We start from the raw sequence: 24,211 nt of genomic DNA, 5'->3' as shown, positions 1-24,211 counted from the left end.
GGGCGGAAGCAGGCTCCGGTTGCCGGAGATTGGACAGCGGCCGGCTTGTTTCGTGGAGCGAGAATACGGGAAAGCATGGTGATGGCGCGTTCGAGAAGCAGTGTCCTCTCCGTCCTCTTCGTGCGATGGCGGTCGAGGGGAAGCTAGGAATGAAAGATAGAGAGCACGCCATTGCCAGAGCTTCAGAGCTTGAGCTAGGAAGCAAAATCGCAACGATAGTTTATAGTTATAATAGATATAAATAAAAATAAAATTGATTTTAAGAAGAGTTAAGATATTATTAATAAATTAAATGAATATTAAATTCAGTTTAGATGTCAAATAAAATAGAATAATTTTGAAATTAAATATGATTAAATTTGAGAAAATGATTATAATGATTTTTTTTTTAATTAAACAATAGGAACTAATGAAATTACAATAATGACAAAAGTGAAAGGCCAACAGAGTATCATTAATTGCAGAGGGCATGATAATGATGGATACTAATCTCAATACCCAACTATCTACTTGATATAAAAATGTCAAGGATATTTACATACCTGTCCTCTAATACTAATATATTTATATATCTAACCTTATACCTTCATATTTATTGCATAGCATTCAAAATTTGAATATCACACAAAAACATTACTGTTATTCATTTTTTAAAAGAGAAATACACATTTTCATGTATAGTTTATGGCACGAAAAATTTTAAATATAAACATGTTAAACCAAAAAATGTTTGAGAATCACGTCCAAGGAAAAGAGCACGTAGGATAATAAAAAGAACGGAATCAACAGTAGAACAAGTTTTTCTTCATGAAAGAGCCTCATATTTATAGGTATGGAAGGTATCTTATATATATAATTACCTTTATGCCTCTTCATATACAAATGAACTCATGGGTACTAAAATAATTTATAAGATTCATAATACAAACGAACTTTTCATCGATGGGGTGACCCCTTACTTGCTCGATTTACTCCCATTCATTTGTCTCTTAGCTGGATGAACCACATAATGACGGTATGCGCTTTTCATCGATGTTCCTAGCGCAATTCCTTAGTCCGCTTTTCCCCCCGTGCTGGTTATCTTTTGCTCGATTGGTAATGTGGATAGCCTTTGTTCGACCATGAGGTCAGTCGGCTTGTCATATGGTCAGGTGACCAATTGGTATTTTGTGACGACCTTCGAACTTGAGTGTCGACTATCTGAATGATCTGATTTGATTCTCCCGACCAACTCCGACAGATGTCAGCTACGGGCCCACCTCGTTTGTCGTGTTTCATATCCTTACATGAAAATTCATGCCGCCATGATATAACCTTACAAAATATTAAACATGCAAATACATAAAAAATTATGTAGAATGTTACTATGTATATATATTTTCCTAAAATCAAATTACATATCAAGAAGCATCGGCAATATATAAAAATGAGTTTATTATATCTCTATTATTTTCTTCAAGTGATGACATAGTTTTTAACAAGAGTTTCTTATCATATTTATCAATGATGCCTAAACAATCACCTCACTAAATAATAAGAGCGAAATCATATATATAAATATATATAAATAAATTAATATTTTAAAATAAATCCATCAATATAAATTAATCCAAAATCTTCTTTTTTTTTATTAAATTATATTATTATTTTCTTTAAATATTGGGCAGAGTTGGGGAGAGTTGGGTAATAAATTTGCTTGTTTGCTAATGACTACTTATTTATTTTTCAATCTAATAAAAAAAATTAATTTTAGGATTGCAATTGACTCAAGATAATAATGACAAAATATTTTATATCCACTCAAATTTTTTTAACATATATTCTTTTTTGAAAAAAAAAAATCAATTAATCTTCTTACAATGTAATCCTAACAAGTAAAATGCCAAAATAGTCCCCAACTATTTACATAAAGTCATTTTAATTCCATAATTTATAGAAATAACAAAATAATCCCCCATTATTTTAAAGTTCAGTTTTAATAATTCTACTTTGAGACTATTTCAGCCAAAATTTAAATAGTCAAGTTGATTTTTTTTTTAATGTCTCGAGTTGATAATTTAAAAGAGTATTCATGTATTATAATCTTCTTATGATAACTAAATAAATTGAGCTTTAATAGTCTACCATGAGCAATGATGAGCTCGGATATTGACGCTATTTTAGAATCTTCATAGTATGGAAGTCATCTTACTTTGTTGATTAAGAGTTTAAACCTTCAACAGAGAGGTTAAGTTAACAAGTAAATTAGCTCAAATGTTTACAAAAGGAAAAATAGAGCTTTAGTTGGTTCCTTTAGTTTTGCCTTTTTGTTATGGGAAACCATTTTTACACACTTTGAGTTCAGAAACCTTTTGATTTTTCATATATATAATAATTTTAATTGTGTTACTATGTTTCACAATGATGTTTACAAGGCTTAAGATTAAGCCTTTCTGCCTCACAAATTTTCTATTATAGATTTTGTAACTCCTTTTTGAGTAATATAGCATTTTCACACAAAGAAAAGCTACATTAGCAAGAGAAGCAGAGAGTTTTCAGTTTGTTCTACACCAATTTGAATACATCCTTCACTGAAATGACAACCCTCCCATAAGACACTAAAGAGACAAAATTAACATTGTTAGAACTTACATAGGTTGCCAAAACCCATTGCAGATTTTTGCAAGATAAATTTTTCAGCAACGTGCTGATATCAAGTAAAATGTCAAAATGTGTCGTGTACCACAGTATAAGACCTCAGGTCGGGATTTGAATCCCCTTTGGCATAGTTGGCCTTAAGGAGGTGGTACTCAAATGGTTAGACACATTAAGAGTGGTTGAAGCTCATATAATAGCCTCTGATCATTCATTTAAGAAAAAAAAAGGAGTAAAATGTCAAAATAGTCACTGAGGCACTGACTATTTAAAAAAAGGTCATTTTAGTCTCCAAAATTTATAGATAAGAGCTCGGATATTCCTCTGTGGACCTGTAGACTAAACTGAATAGCTAAACTTCATAAACCTTACAAAGAGACAATTTTGACACTTTTATGTGTTGATACTTGATATCTGCATACAAATCTACTAGAAAAATAATACGTATAAATAGATGAAATTATCATGGCGAAAGAATCCATTAGAACATGTATAAATAATAAGAAGTTTTGAAGAAAAACAAAGAAGAAAAGAAAAAATAATGCGTTTCTCTCGTAGTTTAACATCAAAAGAAGATTTCCTGGCGTTAGAAAAATTAACCTTAAAGAAGAAAATGGTCAATCATGTGCTGTATGACATCTGCACCTTCTGATTGCATAAAGGAATACTTAACCTGTAACCAAAGAAAAGCAGGCTAAGAGACTAACCTATTCCCAAAAACTAAAATAAAATTAAAAGAGGCATTTACATATATACACCTATAGTTCATTTTTTACACCTTTTCATGCATAGGTAAGGTGACAATGTAAAAATTGAAGTTTAGGAGTTAGATATGTAAATACATAAGAATAAAGTGGCATGTGTGTAAATCTTTTCAAAAAAAGAAAAAAAGAAATAGTTAAACTACTCATTTAGATAGCTTAACAAAGTGAAGGTGGGACCTGAATGACACTGTGTGCAGCGATCCACTGTTTACTGTTATGGAAGCTAACATCTACTTTTTCCCAAGGCACTCTGGAAAGGCATGTAACCATCTCTTCTGTAGAATGCAACCGAATTTGATTGGTTAGATAGGGGTTAAAGTGCAATTTGCCTACACCTTCAATAAAAAATAAAAAATTTAGATGCATTCTACACAATTCTCATGTTTACGTATAACACACAAAGTTTGATATTTACACTCATAACACCTTGGTGTCATGAAACTATGAATGACAGGTGTATTCTACTTTTAAAAAGTAGTGATAGCGATATTTTTTATATGATGTAAAAAATTTGAGTGGCATGCATGAAAAAATGAATGTTTAGGTGTTAGATATGCAATTAAGTATGAATTGTGTGGTATCTATGTAAGTGCCCAAAAATAATCTATCCTGATCGAAGTTTCATCAGGATGAGCTCCAAAAATTGCTTTGTTTGAAAATAGGATACGTGATATGGAATATTTAGAAAAGAGCATTTTATATCTTAATATTTTGTTATTTCATTATTAAATTCATAAAAAATGAATTCACAAATTTGCATTGCTTATAAAAAATTACTGCATGTAATTAAGAAAATCGCCATTTCACCTTCTATGAAAATTGTTTTGCAAATTAATTCTAAATATTTTAAAATTTTGCTGTTTTATCATAGCATTTATACGAACAGCCTTCATTATTTTTTTATTGTCATTTTACTTTCTATAAATTTTTTTTAGAAACATTACCTTCATAGTCACAATCAGAAGGAGAAATTTGCGTATGTTGATCACAATTATCTCCCACTGAATTTTCCTCATAGACGATATGTGGATACTTTTGACTTAAAGCAAGCTCCCACTGCAGGAAATATTGATGGATAAGTTAGGAAGGGCATCAATATAAATAATAGTTTTGATATACATGTTCTAGCTAAAAGGCTAACCTTCGGCAGCTCACAATTACGTCTTATTGAAGAGGTCCTCCACCCTACAATGTCTAAGTTATGGAGTTCAGGAAATTCCAAATTAATTTCTCATTCAGGTAGAAAAATAAATTCAATTTTAACTCGAATAATGGATAATTGGTCTGAAAATCAGGAAAAAAAAATCAAATAAAGCTGGATACGATCACATCCAGCATTTGCATAGGCTACTCGGCGTATGAATGCTTTCAGGGAAGACCTGCAAGGAAAATGCTTCGCTGTTCAACCTGAAGGCCAAATAAATTTGGAAGATTCACATACATACCACTTAATTTCTATTTATTTACATATCTAATGCCTAAACTTAAGTAAAGTTTAGGTTTTAGATATGTAAATATTCCAAAAAGAAAAAAATTACACGAAATAGAAACCACTGCAATCGTTGACCATCCTCAACAAAAGTGGCAGTTCTCCATCATCATTATCAGTAAGGAAAAGGTGTCTACCAGTTCTACCAAATATCCAGTGGACAACACGAGACGCGAGTGTTTCAATGGCAGTAAAGCCAAAAAGAAATGGTACCTGTTCAAAGCAAATTAAAAGCAGTAATGATGACTAATTACATTAATTTAATAACTATGTTATAGTCTTTTTAAAGAGTTTATTTAGAAGAAATAAAATAAAATAATCACCAAAGATGAGATTAATTAAATTCTAAATGTACTAAAACAAGTTCAAATAAATTTATTATCCCCATTCATTTCATTCCCACCCATGTCACGTAAAAAAACTCTTCCAAGATTTACTTACATACCACCCAATTCCTATCTATTTACATATCATACATCTTTACTTCAATTTTTACATATGCCACATTAACTATGCACGAAAAGCTCTATTTCACTTTTTAAAAGTCAAACTAGTGATATTTTTTATTTGACATGAAAGATTTGGGTGGAATAAACATAAAAGGTAAAGTTTAGAATTGCCTCAAGATACGTAAACACATAAGAAATGGGTGGTATATGTCAATGCCTCAAATACCTTTTACTGTTAGATACGTAAACACATAAGAATTGGGTGGTATATGTCAATGCCTCAAATACCTTTTACTGTTTTTGTGATGGCCAATGCTTCACCATTAACAGCATGTTCCCCACATAAACAATGCCGAAAATGACAAAATGCCCCAAATTTGGAATAGTGGCGGCTGAAATTCAAACCATGAAAACAATGCTGTGGCAAGAGAGTAAAATTTGGAGGCATATAAATCCCAAACACTTCACCCCCATTTTCAAGATATAAAAACGATATGCAAGTCAGCAACTGCAGGTGTAAGATCGATTACAGGAGAAACCCATATTATATTCTGTTAACATCTAATTAAAAAAAAATTAGCGATTGAAATCTTTCCCAGCATTTATCAGTTATTTTCAAGAGTTTCTAATAAGCTAGTATATCATATTTAAAATAAGAACATTAGAAAAACAAATGCGCAAGGAATTCATATCAAGAATAATTAAATAAGAACATTATAAAAACAAATGCGCAAGGAATTCATATCAAGAATAAACAAATCCAAAACTAAAATTTATCAGTTAGTTGAAAGTTTACAGGTTACCTGTCCATTACCCCTGGAACCAAGATGAGGGGTAGCAACAGTAACAAAATTGATGGCTTGCAGACCGCATATAGTTCCTCTAGGGTCATTATTGTCATTGCAGTCTGAATTTTCTAAGAATTTTTCAATAGGAGGTCTATACAACTTTCCAATTGCATATCTAGCAACTAATCCTCCCACTGAATGTGCAACAAAGGATATTTTTTTCAACTCTGGTTTGCTATTAATGACATCAGCCACCTGGCATGCCAAAGAAGAAGGCTATGAGACAATAATACTCTTCTTGTCATTAAGAATTCAATAGAAATATTAAGCAAATCACTGAATAATTTGTGATTTTCCCAACAAGAGCGAGAAAGAAGAAAAATCAGCTAACTTCTTCAGCTAATCTCTCCCCCATGACATCGACTCCATCAAGCGTCAATTTGTGCATGTTGCGCTCACTACCTATAGAAAATTTGCAAGAGTAACCATTAAGAAATCAAAATGATAAGGAAGTAGTACATCTATAGGTAGAACCGACAAACTAATTTCATCATTATTAGCCATATCCAAACTGTTTGTGGCTGCTACAATGAATCCTCATTCTCTCATTTGTCACACTTGAGTTATGAACAATGAGCTAACTCTGTTATGGGAAAATCATGTTACATCTATAACCAGGTTACCTTTGCTCTAACTATTTTCTTCATATTTCTTATACACCAATTTTATTTACCCGTATATTATTGCATCTTTTACCATTAATTGTGTGTTTTCATTTTGCACTACATTTACCTCTACTGAGTGCTACTAAAATTTAACAATTTCATAGTCCGCCTTTCCTAGTTTTATCATAAATTCATCTTAGCATTCTAACTTTTATCATACTCAACTATGCTATTAATGCATTTTTTGTCATGTCCAAATAGCATAGTTACATTGTAACATTGCAACATTTACCTACGAACTTAATGATAATCTCTTATCCTAAAATATTTTGGAAGTACATAACTTAATTCTAGAAGTAGCATCCGTATCTGTATTCCCATCATTTTCATAACAGACCCCCAAAATTTATACCTATAGCATTTATAAATCATTTGATATTCCATAATATAGACCAATCATTACTACATATTTGCACACTATGATTATAATATACAAACTGGGAATACATTGAAATCTTTTTTCAGTAGTATTGACTGAAAAATGCATGAACATGTCTGTGACGGGCCAAACTACAAGATTGGGAGAGGGGAGGGAAACAGAAATACATGGAGAACTATTTCAGGTATTTAGTTCAATTTATTTTGGTTTTACATGCCAGTTCATACTTCTCTGCCATGTTTATGTTAATGTTCATTTCATTATCATGCATCTCTTTCTAAGAATCCCTCTTTCCATGCTTCGCTCTACTCATTTCATCTGTGCTTTATAAATGTCAATAATATTTTAATCTTTCAATCTTTTTGCGATCCTAAAATGTAACTTAATTTACAGGCAAATCAAATCCATATGTCAAGAACACAAGTATATTGTGTCTCATGTAATGTCCATGCCTCATAGACCATAGGGCCTAAAGCATTCTAAAATCTTTCGAAAGTTATAGCCTTCTTATCCAAACAACAAAGTTAAAAGAGCATTCTGTGAAATATCTCCAGTTATTCCAATGCTTTTTTCTTTCCTTGATCCTAAATTAAGAAAAGATCCTTTGACTAGAGATGTTCCTGGAGCATTACAAAACAAAGAGAAGATCTTCCAAGACATAAAAGCCTCATACAGTTGCATTATTGAAGCCATATAAACTTCCAATAACCATTAAAACGAAATATCAATAACTCCCCTTTCATCTCCTCTTTCATTTATTTGGTTGTACCTGATCTTTACTTGTTTTTCACTCATCAATATCAACTACAGAAGATTACACTTGGGGTTTTGTGTGGAGTCACTCTTTTTTCTTGATTTTCTTTTTCCTAGCTGGTGTAAGTGTAGTTTGTTTCAATTAGACCAAAAATTAAAATCGTCATTTATACTAATTTCCTAGGTGGTTGGTGCAAAGATTCTGATTCCAATGACCAAAAAAATTTACTATATTTTCCAATATTTATCTTAGAAGAATATACTTTAACATAAAAAAAAGTAATATTTCTTGTTTCATATTTTCATAACATTCTTTAAAAAGAAAAGGAACCTAACCAGTAGAAAAACAAGAAAATAAATTAAGAATCATGAAGACCATTTTAACAAATGACAATTGCAATGGAGTTTTCTTCTTTTTCCTCCATTAGTGAGTGTAAAAAAAATTAAAATACAAAGACAAATAAGTGAGGAGACTAGAAGAACAAATGACTATGCTAATGAGATTGAGAAGGTAGCATGAAATCAAGAAAATACAGAAAATAAATTTAGCCATTTTTGGGTGCACATATATGAGAAGAAGGGGCACTTCTGACTTTAAAAATGTGCATGTTAATAAAGCCACTTCTAAAAAGACCGTTTGATTGTCCATTAGGTAAATTAAACTTCCCATTTTTTATTGTTTAGTTGAGAGAAAAAAAGGCTAATAATCCTAATGAAATTATTTTCATATATATAATATGTATATGTAGTACATTCTACAATAATAAAATTATTTTCCTTGAATAACTTGTCTAAGCCAATGAAAAATGCCAACTAACCTTTACTTAAATTGAAGAAAATAACATTTTGAATTAAAAAAAATGAGAGATGCAGGCGACCTCGGAGAAAAATTGCAACTTACAATGCACAATGATTTTGCCAGGAAATGATTTAACAAACTGGTTTGCCCCAAACAACCAGTCAGTAGTACTGCAAAAAGAATACGCCATTGTAAACAAACTAACAATGAATTAAATGACTAATCATGAAAATTAGAATAATTTTTTATTAGATAACAGCTTCAAAACTTAATGAACGATGTCTAAACTTCAACCTCTGCTCTCTGCTATCATATTCATATTAAAAGCAAACGTGCACAAAAAGAACAATAAACAGTTTCCACGTAAAAAAGTTTTAGCAGATCCATAGCTTGCAGAAAAATCAAGTAATGTTCAATAAAGAACAAGGTTCCAATTATTTATAAGCATAGAAAGGGGAAAAAGGGATGCATCTGAACCTAAAGATAGTATCATTTCAACAAGAGGGATTATCACTGTCAGCAATACAATCAAACATCTAACCAACATTATCTGCACAAACTTCCTAATCGTAAAGAATATACTTCAGATTAATCAAATAAACGATAACAAATCACAGCAATTCGCAACACCCAACTCCGAATCACCACTCCCAAAATATTCATCAATCTCGCACAACAAAACAGCCGAAATCAAGAATCGAGATTTTGCAGATCAAAAAAGGGTATGGATCTCGTTAGAAGTCACCTGCCGAGGATTCCGTGAACCATGACGACAAGATGGTCGGGCGGCGAGGTGGGGAGCTCGGGACAAGAAATCCACATGTCCAGACCTCCATTGGGCTTATCCTCTGAGCTAACATCTCCATCTACTTCGTAACTCATCGTTCCCAGGCCCCAGCTCAGCTATGGATATCACACTACTGATTAATGAATCAATCCGCGATCTCTGAAATAGAGAAAGAGAAGACGGATGAAGCAAAATAAGATTGTAGAAGGGATTATTTTCCGCAGGAGAAAATGGAACATGTAATTGATGAATGCAAGATTCATGTGTATGATCCAATTCTATCATACCTTAAATTATTTAATTTTAATACTTACTAGAGTCAAATCATGCACGTGAAAATTATTTTTTTTTTGTGTGGACCAATTTATTTCTAAATTATTTTCTAGTCATTTCTGGATAATTTTTAATAATACCGAAATAACCTAGAAATGCCTCAAAAATAAAGACCGCGTATTATTTCTGGGTTATTTCCGTATTATTGAAAATAACATTTTTTTTTTTTTTGTGTGGACCCCTGACGTAGCTCTACGTGTGGACCAATTTATTTCTAAATTATTTTCTAGTTATTTTTGAATAATTTTTAATAATACCGAAATAACCCAGAAAAGCCTCAAAAATAAAGACCGCGTGTTATTTCTGGGTTATTTCCGTATTATTGAAAATAACATAGAAATAACTTGAAAAACATAGAAATAACTTGAAAAAAAAGCTTAAGAATAACCTGTGCCGCACGTAGAATTACGTCAGTAGTCCGGACAGAAAAAACGTTCGTGCACGTGACACATTATGATTGTAGTCCTAATATAATTTTACGTCAGGAATTTTGATGTAAAATATTTTCGTAATTGACATTGATTTCAATGACGAAATGAGGTTTATTTTTTATTTTTAAGGGTTGCTGAAATCTAACTTTTAAGTATCATGGTTGAAAATATATTAAGAATGATAAAATTATTAAAATCTGTAAACTAAATAAGAAAATGTAAATTTATTATTTATACTAAAAAATTATATTTTTATGGGAGTAATTGTGAATCCACCCCTATTTGATATGCTTTAACTACAATCTAATTATTGTGATCAAAATGATCATAAAAATTTGATTTTTACCATATATATTTACATAAATAATCCAACTATTTCATTATTTTGGCATGAGTTTTATAATAAATACCTTCATAAATTAATATTTTATTTACAAAATTAAAAATTATTTAATATTTTAAGACCTTTTTTCTTAATTATTTTGACAATATTTTTTTTTGATTAAATATAAATTTCTTACAATTTTTGTTGAAAAACTATCACAACATAAACTAATGTAAATTTACATCATTTACATACAATACAGGCAAAAAAGAAATCAATGAGAAATTAGATGGTAAATAGCACTTCATGCCAATAGCCAATAAGATAATTTTGCACAGTTATATACACTCATCCATCAAGTCTATTAATGCCTTCAGCTTGTCTTGATAGAGAAATTTCTTCTGTAGAGTGCTATCATAGAAGGAATCCTATAAAAGTTGCAGAAATCAAACTGCTCCATCATGCATTTCAATCATAGAAACAGTAAGGTTTTTCATAGCCGTTGATGGAGTAATCAGCACAATATTTAAAATTGGAAATAAAAATTTCTAAAAGAAACCTTCATAACGTTATTTATTAGTACATTGAATGTTCAAAATTTTTGCCTTTAAATGGCCTTAAGAAAATAAATTTAAAACCCACAGCTCTTAATAGGGCCTTGGGACCAAATAAATGCTACAAATTAAATTCAAGAGAAAAGAAAAAATTACAACTCTGCTTTGGATTCTAAGTCAGTTTTCTTATGACTGATTGTAGCGGGAGAGATTTGTTGAGTCTCCTCCAATTCTTCACCTAATATTCTTGATGTGAACCTTCTTGCCTCTGCATCAAGATCAGCCCACTCTGGAATTATTCTTTTAGCACCCTGCAAATTCAAATTTTATAAATTTGGCAGAAGTTGAAGCATGAAAAATGTTTTAATTTGATTGAATGCTGATAAATTAATTGATAGGTGTTTCCATGATTTAGGATTCAAATGGAGGGGGGAGAAACGATGAGGGGAAGAGTATTTTTAAATATATCTATATCTATCGATCTATCCATCTATATATATATATATATATATATATCTCTAAAAACAAATAAACAAGGTTTCTCAAACACTCTAAACAATTTTTTGATATTTTTAAAAGTAATCATATCTTAATAAAATATGCTTGACATGTTTGTTCCAAATCAAATATAAACAAAACAAAAAAAATTAAAAAATAATAAAAGAAAATAAAAAATAAAAGTGAAACCATACCAGCCCCGTTAAACAGTTTTTACCTGAAGTTTGGGTTCCTTGGTCATTGGATTGTTACAAAGATCAATGGTTTTAGCCTTGGACTTGGTCGAATTTCCGCACCAAGATTCACACCAAAGCCACTCTTGAGGAAGAGAAAATATTGGTACCGTGTGCTGAGCATAGTTTGGTAAATCCTGAAAATCAAATAACTGTCTTCAGCTTGCCATTTTGACGACAAAAAATGCTAATCTTAAAGCAGCGCATATTCTTTCTTCTTTTTTTTTCATTTTTCTTTTTATTTTTTGTCCAAAAGGTTAATATCTGGAATTTTTGTTAGCAGTGGCATGAAGAGAAAAAATAATTGGTTATGCAATACAACCATGAACAAAGCAGAACACTAATCAACATGATCATATGAGTATATCTATAAGATCTCTTCAGACAATATGATCCATGTTTGCTAAATAATAGGTTGACAACCTTTCCTGACTAAGTAGACTAGATTCCAGGACAACTTGGGATGACGAAATCATCAGATCTTGATCGGATTTATCATAATTGCCCTCACCATTCAGTTTGAGCTAAAGACAATACATTTTCATAGACTAAAACCAAGATTATTGCAATTATATGCTAAGCACTTAGCCATTATTGACTAGCCTTAATCAAAAGTTGTCTCATGATCTGGAGGGACAATTAATCATAAGGGCTTGCACTTATAAAAAACCTAAAACTAGATCTTAAAATTCTTGTAAAATGAGGACGAAGTATACCTAGGTTGGCTAGTTTATATCTAAAATCCAATCCATCTTTTGAAAATTGGAACCAAAACTATAGACTCGCTATCAAAAGAGCCGAAAGCGAATTTTCGTAGCCCACAATTCGTTGACGGTAAATAATATTTCCATTTCTTGCTACTCAATTTGAATAGGCGTGGTGGGCCTCAGTTAGAAGAAAAAATAGATGTACATCACCTGGTCAAGATTAGAAAGACTATTTGGGTCTTTACTAAGGGTCTCATAATACACCCTTAGTGTGTCTCCTGCTGCCATTTGCCTGAATTTCACCAAATCAACAACATACAGAGCACTGATGGAAAATAGCAAAATTAGATTAGAAAGTTTATGAGAAAGAAGATAAATATATAAATCATCTGACAAGGAAAGCAAAATAAAAATTTTCCACCTTATGTGATATGGTCTTCCGCGTAAATGATCCTTCCAAAAACCCTGCACAATAAAAACAATTATATAATTAAAATAAGAAAGATTTTCATACATACCACTTGATTCTTACATATTTACATATCCAACACCTAAATTTCAGCTTTTACATATACGCCACCTTAACTATCCATGAACAAGAGTATTTCACTTTCCACAAGTTAAAATAACAATATTTTTTAGATGATATGAAAGATTTGGATGGTATAAATATAAAAAAGTAAAGTTTAGGTGTTGGATATGCAAATACATAGGGATATGCAAATACAATACATAGGAATTGGGTGTTGTGCATGTAAATGCCCCTTGAAATAAAAGATAAAACAGGAAAAATGTTCCCATAGAGAAGAGATAAGAAAAATTTATAACACTAACTTGTCTCCAGAACCGGTATCCATCCATATCCTTATTGTTGTCACAGAAGGGTGTATAAGCTAGAGGCTTCCCTCTCAAATCCATGTCATACAAGACTCCCAAATCTGACCTTACAACTTGATCAGCGTCGACGAATATCACCTTGATCAGAAGAAATATCAAATTCATTTACTTTGATCAGTAAATAATTAAATAATTAAAATAAAGACAAAACAAGAAAAGTGTTGCGATAGAGATAAAAACAAAAACGTGAAAAGAAAGTATTGATTATCCAATAAAACAGCACAAGGAATATCAAATTCATTTACTTCGATCAGAAGCCTTGTGGCAAAGAGTACAAGTACCTTTTTGAGAGAAATAGGAAAAATAACATCAAGAAATAAGATTTTGTAAGCCCATATTATTCTTTGTTTCTCTTTCTGTTTATGCAACCATGTAGGCCACTTGTATGTGATGAGTTCATACTCAAATCCATATTCTTGTGCCATGTGGGGTATTACGTCCTATGCAAAACACAAAAAAAATTGTCAATAAAGACAAAAGATAACAAGTTATAATATATATCTATATCTATATATGTATATGTATATATGTGTGTGTGTGTGTGTGTGGCATTTACATACTCAGCACAGAATTCTATTGTGCCATGTACTTACATATCTCAGACCTAAACTTTCATATTTATACAAATAGAACTCAAATCTTAAATACTACAAAAAACTAGTACTATTACCGCTTTTTGAAAGTAAAATATACCCTTTCATGCATAGGTTTAAAGCACCAAAGCACGATGTATGTAAATATGAAAGTTAAAGTGAGAGATATGTGAAGATATAAGACTTGTGTGCTATGTATGTAAATTTTGCTATATATTTATATATAAGCCTAATAAAAGAAAATAAAATCATTTACCTTAAACTGAGGAGATAGGTAGTTCTTGATGAACCAAAACTTTACAGGTCTTCGAGTGTTCTTAAGAACGCTTAGAATCATGATTTTAAGAAAGCGCTCATACCTGGAGTAAAAAAAAAGAATGCAATTTCATAAATAATTAAAAACCTGCAATTGATAGAAAACAAAATCATTGGATCAATAGTTAAGAGATATTAAAAATCATTCATACTTACAAATGGCCAGATGCAACAGAGAATATATTTATTGTTTCTCCATGTCTCTCGCTCTTCTTGTTATCCTAGCATATTCAAATAAAAAATTAGAAGGAAACAAAGCAATTACTGTAAATAATATAATGTTAGTTAAAGCATTAAGCAATAGAATTAATAAAGTTCATTCACACAATTGCATATATGCATATTAATTGATCAGAAAATACATATACAAACTTGAGAGAAAGAAGAACAATTTCTACAGTATTCAGATAAGTACTTATATCAACGAGTAAGAGTGGGCAAAGTTTCTAAGAAACGTGAAATTCAGGAGTCATCAGAACAAACTTTAAAGCATTTTGCAGTCCTATTCTATCTTTAGAACAATTTGAAATTTGGTCATAAGAATGCATCTAAGCCAAGCTGGTTCATGAGCCTACTCAAGCTCGGCTCAATAAGTGGCTCGCAAGACTCGTTGGGCTAACAAGTCAAGCTTAAGCCAGCCCTGACTCGACTTGTTAGCTCATAAGCAGCCGCATTTAAGAAAATATAAAGACAAAATACATTCAAATACATTAAAACTCAAAAATTTATCTATATATTATTAAAAATATTTTAAAATTATATTTTTTACAATTTATATTAAGTGGGTTTTGTTTTTTTTACCTCTTAATTGTTAATTTTATTTGTCATTTTATTATAACACTAGCTTGAATTAACATCATTTTCTCTTTTTTAGAATAAATAAGCCAGTTCAAATTTGTAGAATTAAGCCCGAGTTCGATCTAAAACTCAATTAATTAATCAAGCGACTCGACTTGTTTACACCCCATCTGGTCCTAACAATTTGCTTAATTTTCAGAGGATGCAAGTTGAGGTATAGCCCTTTTCTTTAATCAGTAAAGTGAAATTTTCATTGACAATTAAAGATAATTTATAGCCAAACAACTTATGAAACCTAAAGCAGGAAAAAAAGTAAAGGGAGAATACATGAATATACCTAGAAGATTGAACATGAAATCACCTACTTAAAATATAGTAAATTAAAAGAAACTTGTCATAGAACCTTAAAAAAAGACAAATTTACATATATACCACAATTATCATGAATTTACATTTCTAACTCTCAAAGCTTGATATTTACGCTTATAACATCTTGGTGTCATAAACCTATGCATGAAAATGTGTATTTCATTTTTAAGGGTAGTTATATGGTATTTTTTATTAAATGTTAAATAATTGAGTGATAAGCATGTAAATATGAATGCTTAGGTGTTAGATATGTAAATACATAAGAATTGTGAGGTATGTATGTAAACGCCTCTAAAAAAAATTATACTACTTACTGAAGAACTCTCATTTCTCTTCCTTGAGAGACCATTACCAGCAATAAAGCCAGAAGCCCACTTTAATAGGTTTGCATTCCAACCAGTATGATCATCCTGCAGAAAGAGTAGCCGTAAAAATTTTACATAGTGTGCGCCATAAAAGTGCCAGAATAATTACACAGTTAGAGGCACATATATAAACATACTTTCTTCTCCTTTATATGTTCATCATCAGAGCCGCTTAATAGCTCAATATGTTCTTTTCCCTTTTGCTTCTCTACTTCTAACCGGACAAGCTTGCCCCTTAAATCATCGATTATTATTTCTTTGGAAAGAGAGAAACGTGTTCCCTCCTCATCCTTCTTCATCATGTAGAGATCTGCACTTCGACCAGGAGCTAGTTGAAGGTACCATACACTGGGCCGAACTTTCATTTGCCAGTAACCCAAATTAGCCATGACAAGAGTGTCCAATAAGTGAGGCATTTGCTGGTTGCCTAGAATAAGCTGAAGGCCTCGCGGCGGATCACGATCCTTCTCCGAACAGTGTCCTACAAGATGCAGGAGGACATTTTATTTTAGGGAAATTTACATATCTAACACCCAAAGTTTGATATTTACAATAATAATATTTTGGTGATTTAAATCTATGCATGAAAAGGAGTATTTCACTCTTAAAAAAACTGATGGTTGTATTTTTTATATGAATATGAATCATTAGGTGGGTCTTAGATATGTTACATAAGAATTATATGGCATGAAGGTAAATGCATCTTTATTTTAAGCTGAAATAACAACAGCTGAAATCACTCTCTTATGAGAGAATTGCTAACCAGTTAGAAGAAGTGCTTCGAGTTCAAAAACTGCCTGCAACGTCCTTGTGTCACCAAGATTCTCAAGCAGTATATTGTCAAGATCATGTCTAGAAACACATAATATCATCCAAAAAAAGTATCAATTCAGATCAGGAAAAACAAAATCAGAAAAAAATCAGAACATTTAGAGAAAGAAAATGAGAACCAATCCCTCACTGACTTACATTGCAATGATTGGCTCAACAAGCCATGGTTCAGGGACATCAAGATTCATTGTGAGGGTTTTGGTCAAGGGCATGTTTGCAAAAAAAGCTTTAGGGCCATTCACTGAGTGATCAATTGAGCTAAAATCATCCTGCAGATAATATTGATATTTCAGAAAATAAATACAAGAAAGGATTCAGATATAGTTAGTAATAATAGTTGAATGGATATACCATCGATGGAATCACAAATCTGTAGTAGTTTTTCAAAGGGAGATCTACGAGAGAACTCTGCAAAATATCAAAATATTGAGCATAAAAATTCTCACTAATCGATTTAAAACTAATATCAATAATATTTTTCTATTAACCAAAAATGAATGAACTGATCACCAACTAAATCAACTGCTGGGAAAACAACATAAAGGACCAAAAAAAGGAAACTCCTTTTGGTGAATAGACCAGCTTTTGAATTGCTTTGTTAAGTCGATTTCAATTCCTAAACACGAACTTTTGATTAGTCGATTTCATTTCCTTGGCACAGGAAGCTCTGATCTTGAGGCTAAGGTGTAATTTGACAAAACAGATGGGAAAAAAATATATATTGTACATAAAATAATGACTACTGTTGAACGATGGAAAGAAGCCAATAGAAAATAAATGCCAAGAAATAGCAAATTAGTTATATTCAGATCAACAAGGGGTAGGAGCAATAGGAAAACAAACACTTCACAATAAAGTGCCAAAATGATCCTTCGACTCTTTGCAATGAATCATTTTAGTCCTAGAGTCTATAAAAGTTTCAAAGTTCTTCCCATACTCTTTTAATATGAGTTAAAACAGCCCATAATTCTTTTAAGGGGAGGACTACCTTAACCCCTATTAAAAGACTTTCGGGATAGTTTAATATTTATATATACGCTGAGACTAAAATGGCCCCATACAAAAAGTTAGAATCATTTTGACCTTTTCTCTTACCAATATTGATTGGGTCATATAACTCCAATATATAGGCATAAGATGCATAACCTTGGCAATTAATTAAGCAAGCTATGCTTAGTTATGTGCATGACTAGTAAACACACATAATTTAAGAATATTTAAAACATGAAACTCACCATTGGATTTAGCACAATTCTCATGCTTGGCTGTATTCGTTTCCAAAGTATAAGAAGCAAGGGAGCAAGTTTTTGCCCTGAAGCACATAAAGGGTCGATAACAGCATCAATATGTATGCTAGAATTCCCACTGTTCAAAATGATGGCACTGCAAAACAAAATAATAGATGACGTTTTAGAAGAAGCCTAGTCAATTCCCACCACATAGATTTTTATTCATGAGGAAAAAATAACTTTTAAAAGTACTTGAATACATTCCCCATATTAGCCACACAAGTAGTTAACAACCTGTGCTTTGCATTAAGAACTTCAAAATGGGCTCTATCTGAACTTCTCTCACGATTAGACATTGCTGATGAAACCAACATTATTAGATCGCTGTAAAATTTGCTGCAAGCAAAAATAAAAATAAGATGTTACAATCAAAAGTGTTGACATACCTGGAAACTAAAATGACAGAAAATCTATAAAATGTCATCACTTGGGGGTTAGGATGATTTGTATACGAAGAGACAAAAGTTCTTTTAAAATAACCCTTATCGACTTTTAAGTAGTGTCACGTAGAGTCCAGTTTTTATGGTGGGGTTGTTAACAACTACAATGCTGGAGTAAGTTTGATCAAGATAATGGGTAGATGAGCTTAGCAGGAATCCTATGATATAAACGTATCAAAATCTAGACAAACATCATATGAAACTTCCAAGCCTATAATAAACAAAAATATAAATAAAAAAAATGAAAGTTTAAAAAGTAATTTGATATTAATACCTGACTAAAATAATGCAGTAAATGATTGATAAGGAAAATTTGTATTTCACTTCTTTGCAGACATTCGTCATTATTATTAATGATTGTGTCCCTTATTTAATTATTAAAACATATCTTGATTTAATATTTATTGCACAAAGGTACCTATATCCAATAAAAATTAACACAAAAAGGATCAGTATCCACATTTTTTTCTTTTTTTCCTTCATTCTAAAGCTTGCGTTAAAACTATTTATCCCACACAGCTTTTAGCTCATTACATATTAATAATTACTGATTTACATAAGGGAAAGCATAGGTTGGGCCTCAGCAAGATGATCTAAATTTGTCATTCATCTTAGAATTTTGATGAACAGTCCAGCGTGCATCATTAAAAAAAGATGTACATGATATAAATTTAAGAATTTTAGTATGTATTAATTATTTATAAAGATTATCGGAAGCTCTACAGTACATTATTTATGATTTAAATCATCTATTAAATTTTGTTAGAAGCACTGCAGTCCATTTTTTATGATTTAAATTACGAATGCTTCTATATTATTATAATTTATTATTGAATGATTCTAAAAATTAAAATGCATATGGTGTCACAATTAAGATAGATTAATTTTCTACTCGATCTTGATTAGTAAAAACTATGATAGGCGTTGGTAGAAATTATGCCGGCCTTCGTTGGGTCTTAGGCTTGGCTGGGAGGGGCCAAAATAAGAAAGGACATTCAGCGCCTTGGGTTTAATCTCATATGATTCTAAATCTAACTTAAAAAAAAAATCATTAGATCATCTAAGAATAGAGAATAAAAAAGAAAAAAAAAAGTGTTATTTTATTTTGGGTCATGCAAACCATTATATGTTCTTGCTCATGATAAATTGAAAAGAAATACATGTAATGAAGTCTGGTGATGTATGAATATGCACAAGAAAGTCCACAAAAAAGTAAGTCACTACCGCAGCGAGAATCAAGCATACTGATCCGTTAAAATGACAAAAGTTTGGAAAAATAAATACAGCTTGTGGTTTTTCTGTTATCCCAAACATAAATGAAATAATAATAACACTTTGGCGGACAGCAAATAGCACAAACATAGATGACGAAAATTCAAAGTAAGAAAACGCAACACTAAGTGTATACATTTTAATGCATTTATACGGGAGCATATAAAATATATGAAAAAAAAAAGTTACAGAAACAATTTCATTTCCAAATTGAGAATATAGTTTCAAGCTTCTAAAGAAAATACTCTTTTATCATCCGTAATTACCACTTCTGATCTGTCAATATGGATTAAGTGTAGCAAACAAAGTTAAGGATAGAAAAATATATAATACATTTCAAGTCAATAAAAAATGAAATGGAAAATGATTACCTTGTTAGCTCATCGGGATCAGCATTTGACCAGTCCGCTTCATTAATAATCTCATAAATATACCTAATTCGGTGCTGATATTCAACAGATTCCAGAAGCTCCAAATCATCAATTGAAAAGGAAACTCCGTTCATAAAAGCAAACACCTACACAATAAAATAACAAATTCTTAAATTATAGAAAGAGGAAAATCAATAATTACAAAAAAATTTTTGTCAATTAATATAGGTAACCAAGATGAAATTACAAATAGAGACATAATAAGATAGAAAGATTAGAAGTGTCACTCACCCTTCCATTAGTGATTATAGCATCTGAGCAAACTTCAAGTCCCAGTTGTTCATGCATAAAATAAGAAACCTACAAGTCATGAAGCAAAAACAAACTTAAGAAAAAAAGAAATCATGTTGGTAACAGCTTGTCAATAATACTTTTGACTTAAAAGATATATTTATTAAACCGCCAGAACAAAGAAATGAGGCCACAGAAGAGAATAAAATTATTAAAATTTTAATTTAAATCAGAAGTTAAGGATGATTTGCCTCCGTTAAAAGTTTCAAATGATATAGACGGCCTATTACCCCAATACAGGTCAATATCATTAAATAAATGACATAATCCACTAATTCAATCTTTTAATTAAGCAATCTCGAGCAGATTCGCAAAAATTACAGATGTTGAGTTGACTGCAATTCCTAACCACAATTAAACATAAAAATGACAAAAAGAGCTGAAATTAGATGCACAAATATCAAAAATATGTCATGAAGCGATGATGATTTTCAAAGTAACAGCAACTAAGAATGAGATTAGATGAAGATACAATAGTATTCATTTTATGTTACACAATAGCACGGCATCCAAAGAGTGTTAAAAAGCTCCAACAATATATTTTAGAAAATTCAGGGCAATAACAATATGAAGCAGAAAGAAAAATTTTCAGATGGCAAATCCAACGCAATCTTGATCAGCAAGAGAAAAGTATCACATTCAGAACCAGTAAAATTCCAAATCTAAAACAGTTAAAAGTCACTAATATAACCATTCCCACAGAAATAATGACACTTTTGCGATATAAGGAAAAGTATAGGCTATACTGATCAAACTGTAGGGAAGGAAATGAATTTCAAAATATTATATACAGTCCATCTCAACTTTTTCTTCAAAATAAAGCAACCAGCTTCAACTTGATGCACAAATAGTGGTCTGAAGTCAACTCTTAGGAAGGAAACCAATTATAGAAGAATGTCAAAATATTCCATATTACCCTTTTCAAGAAAATGAAACAATAACAGTGCAAATTACACATATTACCTTCTCGAATTGATTAATTCTCATAGATGAGGAGAACTTTGAAAGGATTGATCTAAGATCATCAGATGGCAACTCATTTGCCAGAGCAAGCTCACAAACTTTTTCTATAAAGTTGTTCAGGTTGGTAGTATCAGATGAGCAAATTTGCATGAATTGACTTTCATAGATAGAGCAAACATCGTCCAAGAAGTTCAAGACATTGCGCTTATCACTGATTTGCAGAGTTGAAAACAATAAGTAGTTATAGAATTCAGATGAGATTCAAATAACATATATTAAGGAGTAAAGTGCCAAAATAGTCCCTTGACTGCTTACATGGGGTCATTTTGGTCTCAAGCCATAGAAGTGTTAAATTAATCACCAGAATGTTTTAATGGGGCCAAAAATAATTCTCAGTGCAGACTATTTCAACCTATATTAAAAGCACATGAGGACTAAATTGACATCTATAAACCCTGGGACAAAAGTGACCCCTGCCAAGCGTCAGGGTGCTATTTTGACACTTTAATCATAAATTAAGCAAATCCAGCATTTACAAAATAAGCATTAAACAAAAAATCGTGATAATTTACCCAAAAATGGATGATGCTTTATCAAATATTTCTGCAAAAAGAAGACCAGGAGATGAGAATAAAACATCCCCATAAATCAGAACTCCAATACGGGCTTTCCTAGAATCCGCCATCTACAAGTTATCATATAAATTAGTGAAGATCGACAAACATTGTAAAGGAAAATAACGGATACATCGATGAGAACCAAACCAAGTAATGTAATCCTTCACGGAGCAAGTTTATCCCTTTCATTGATGTCACATTAACAACAAAAAGATGCGTCACTGGTTTCAGATCATCTAAAGCTGAAATAATAAATTGAATAAGTTTTAAGTATAAACTTTGTCAGAGTGGTCAGCATTAAAAAAAAACAGATATTTTAAACATCTTTAAATCTTACTTCCAGGAGAATGTAGGTAGCTGATGTCATGTAGTATAGATTCCTTTGCAATGTATGATTTGGCAATAGAAATAAAATTGTTTTTTTCCTTCCCGCCATCAACAACCTTAAGAATTAGGTGATTATATGTCATTTATTAAACTTAGTAGTAATGGTTAAGGAAAGTTTCTTTTTGATTTCTTACCTGAGGGTTATAGCGGCGATGACCACTTTCGGATAGAAATTTATCTAAAACATCTGTATTTGAGGTAATATGTCCATAGTAAACTTGCTCCTGAATCCGAGGAAGCTCCTCGTTCATAGCATTTATTGAGGAATCCTACATTTACAGTATATGAAGATAGAGAAGATGCTGAAGTTTACCTAGAGTTTCATTAAAAAGGGAAAACAAAGAATTTTTTTAATGCGGCCAAGCTAATAGACTTTCTATTACTGCATTACTATTGTTACTCCAGCTGAAGAGAAACTAGAGTTCATATTTAGTAAATTAGTCAAGCATCAACTGAAATTGAAGCAGAAGAAAACAAATACAGCGTACGGAGAAAATACTAATATGATACCACCAGCAGTTTCATTAGCTCCAAGTAACGAGGATAAATAAGCATGGAGCAAACTATCAAAAATGAATCGGTAGAATACTGTCATAATAACGTTTTTTTGGGTAATAATTGAAAGAAATTAATTTAAATGAATTAAATAAATAAATTAGTAAAATAAATTAATTAATTAATTAAAAACATTTAAAGTTAAATTAAATCTAAATTGAAGTTATATTATATATATTTATATAGATACATACATACATACATACATACATACATACATACATACATATAAAATTAACGCCTAATGACACTAGCTAAATAAGTTTCGTTCTCATGGCTAGCATGCTGCTTGCGCACGACATAACTAAGAGCTCAATGCCCTCGGTGAAGCGAAAGAGAGAGAGAGAGAGAGAGAGAGAGAGAGAGAGCTCTGGAAAACTTAAGCAAGCTGCAATCTAAAGTGAGGAGGGCTTTACAACAAGGAAAAAAATCAAATTTGATCCAATTAGGTAAGAATTTTTAAAACTAGATTTAGGGCTTCACTTCATTAATTCTTGACACAAGCGCTAGCAGTAGCTTCAGGGTTTTTTTTTTATGTGTGCGGAAAGGGGGGGGGACCTTTGCTATCCAGGAAGGCACCTCGCCTGTATTCGTTTGGGATTTTTTTTTTTTTTTTTTAATTTTTTTTTTTTCCCACCCTCTTATTTATGTATAAGTTTCCTTTGCACAACAAGAGTCTATAAATTGCTATCCTTAGTGTGTGGGGAGTCGGCTCTAGTGAAATTATCTTTTGATCTTCTGTGTGGAGTCTCTTCCCACTTGTTAGAGTTGTATTCGACAACAGGTAGTTCTTCGGCTGTATCACGTTCCGAGGTGGTGTTGTAAAGTTCCAATCTCTTTCGCCTCTTCTCCTCGACACCTTTCCCTCTCCCTAGCTGCCAACCACCCTCATATTCCTCCACCACTCTACCGCCACCCCCATTTCCTCCACGACCTTGCCGTCCGACCTACCTACAACCAACCAAACACAATCCATACACCTAAACAACCACTCACCCTGCCGACGCCGCCACCACCTTCAAATCTTTTCTTATAGCCCCTAACTACAGATTTGTCTATTATTGTATTTCCCTTTTGTTTGAATCGTGTTGTAACACAATTTTTATATTAATAAAAGTTTGTTTTTTTGTTCTGCCACATCCCAACGAGT

At 31.6% G+C, this 24,211-nt stretch overlaps 2 protein-coding genes and 1 pseudogene across 5 annotated transcripts; all 3 read right to left on the bottom strand.

Annotated features, from left to right (window-relative positions):
• The window catches only part of LOC110036122, a 610-nt pseudogene extending 393 nt beyond the window's left edge, over nucleotides 1-217 (bottom strand).
• Nucleotides 218-874: 657 nt separating this feature from the next.
• On the bottom strand, nucleotides 875-9,819 carry LOC110039469 (putative lipase ROG1). Of its 4 annotated transcripts, none has more exons than XM_020744541.1 (11): nucleotides 9,526-9,819; nucleotides 8,883-8,950; nucleotides 6,516-6,586; nucleotides 6,140-6,379; nucleotides 4,937-5,100; nucleotides 4,722-4,777; nucleotides 4,540-4,592; nucleotides 4,343-4,454; nucleotides 3,576-3,673; nucleotides 3,235-3,307; nucleotides 875-1,314 (listed from the first exon to the last, which is right to left on the bottom strand). In XM_020744541.1, the coding sequence occupies exons 1-10, from the start codon at nucleotides 9,660-9,662 to the stop codon at nucleotides 3,236-3,238; spliced, it is 1,071 nt and encodes a 356-aa protein (XP_020600200.1). In that variant the 5' UTR covers nucleotides 9,663-9,819; the 3' UTR covers nucleotides 875-1,314; nucleotide 3,235. The 4 variants fall into 4 exon arrangements, with proteins under 4 accessions (XP_020600200.1, XP_020600199.1, XP_020600196.1 ...); XM_020744540.1 differs by lacking the exon at nucleotides 875-1,314 and adding an exon at nucleotides 2,893-3,001; XM_020744537.1 differs by lacking the exon at nucleotides 875-1,314 and adding an exon at nucleotides 3,008-3,060.
• Nucleotides 9,820-11,210: 1,391 nt separating this feature from the next.
• Nucleotides 11,211-22,775, bottom strand: LOC110035420 (UDP-glucose:glycoprotein glucosyltransferase; the record flags this gene model as incomplete). Its single annotated transcript, XM_020739655.1, is given in 22 exon segments — nucleotides 11,211-11,521; nucleotides 11,926-12,078; nucleotides 12,859-12,973; nucleotides 13,070-13,113; nucleotides 13,483-13,623; nucleotides 13,827-13,985; nucleotides 14,395-14,497; nucleotides 14,610-14,674; nucleotides 15,935-16,030; nucleotides 16,123-16,466; nucleotides 16,749-16,837; nucleotides 16,955-17,085; nucleotides 17,168-17,224; nucleotides 18,052-18,199; nucleotides 18,340-18,441; nucleotides 20,189-20,334; nucleotides 20,480-20,548; nucleotides 21,503-21,713; nucleotides 22,075-22,187; nucleotides 22,267-22,361; nucleotides 22,457-22,562; nucleotides 22,641-22,775. Coding segments are annotated over 22 exon segments (2,781 nt in total), but the record flags the coding sequence as incomplete, so codon positions are not given.
• Between the last annotated feature and the right edge of the window lie 1,436 nt (nucleotides 22,776-24,211).

This window comes from Phalaenopsis equestris, unplaced genomic scaffold (genome assembly GCF_001263595.1).
Source record: "Phalaenopsis equestris unplaced genomic scaffold, ASM126359v1 Scaffold000002, whole genome shotgun sequence".
Classification (NCBI taxonomy): domain Eukaryota; kingdom Viridiplantae; phylum Streptophyta; class Magnoliopsida; order Asparagales; family Orchidaceae; genus Phalaenopsis; species Phalaenopsis equestris.
The sequence above is the reverse complement of the archived record's forward strand: the minus strand, read 5'-3'. Positions and strand labels throughout refer to the sequence as shown.

Coding starts and splice junctions, on each gene's coding strand:
- LOC110039469 (XM_020744541.1), bottom strand. CDS start 9,662: ATGAGTTACGAAGTAGATGGAGATGTTAGCTCAGAGGATAAGCCCAAT. Junction 8,951..9,525: donor GTTCACGGAATCCTCGGCAG/GTGACTTCTAAC, acceptor TTCTTTTTGCAG/TACTACTGACTGGTTGTTTG. Junction 4,455..4,539: donor GTAATTGTGAGCTGCCGAAG/GTTAGCCTTTTA, acceptor TATTTCCTGCAG/TGGGAGCTTGCTTTAAGTCA.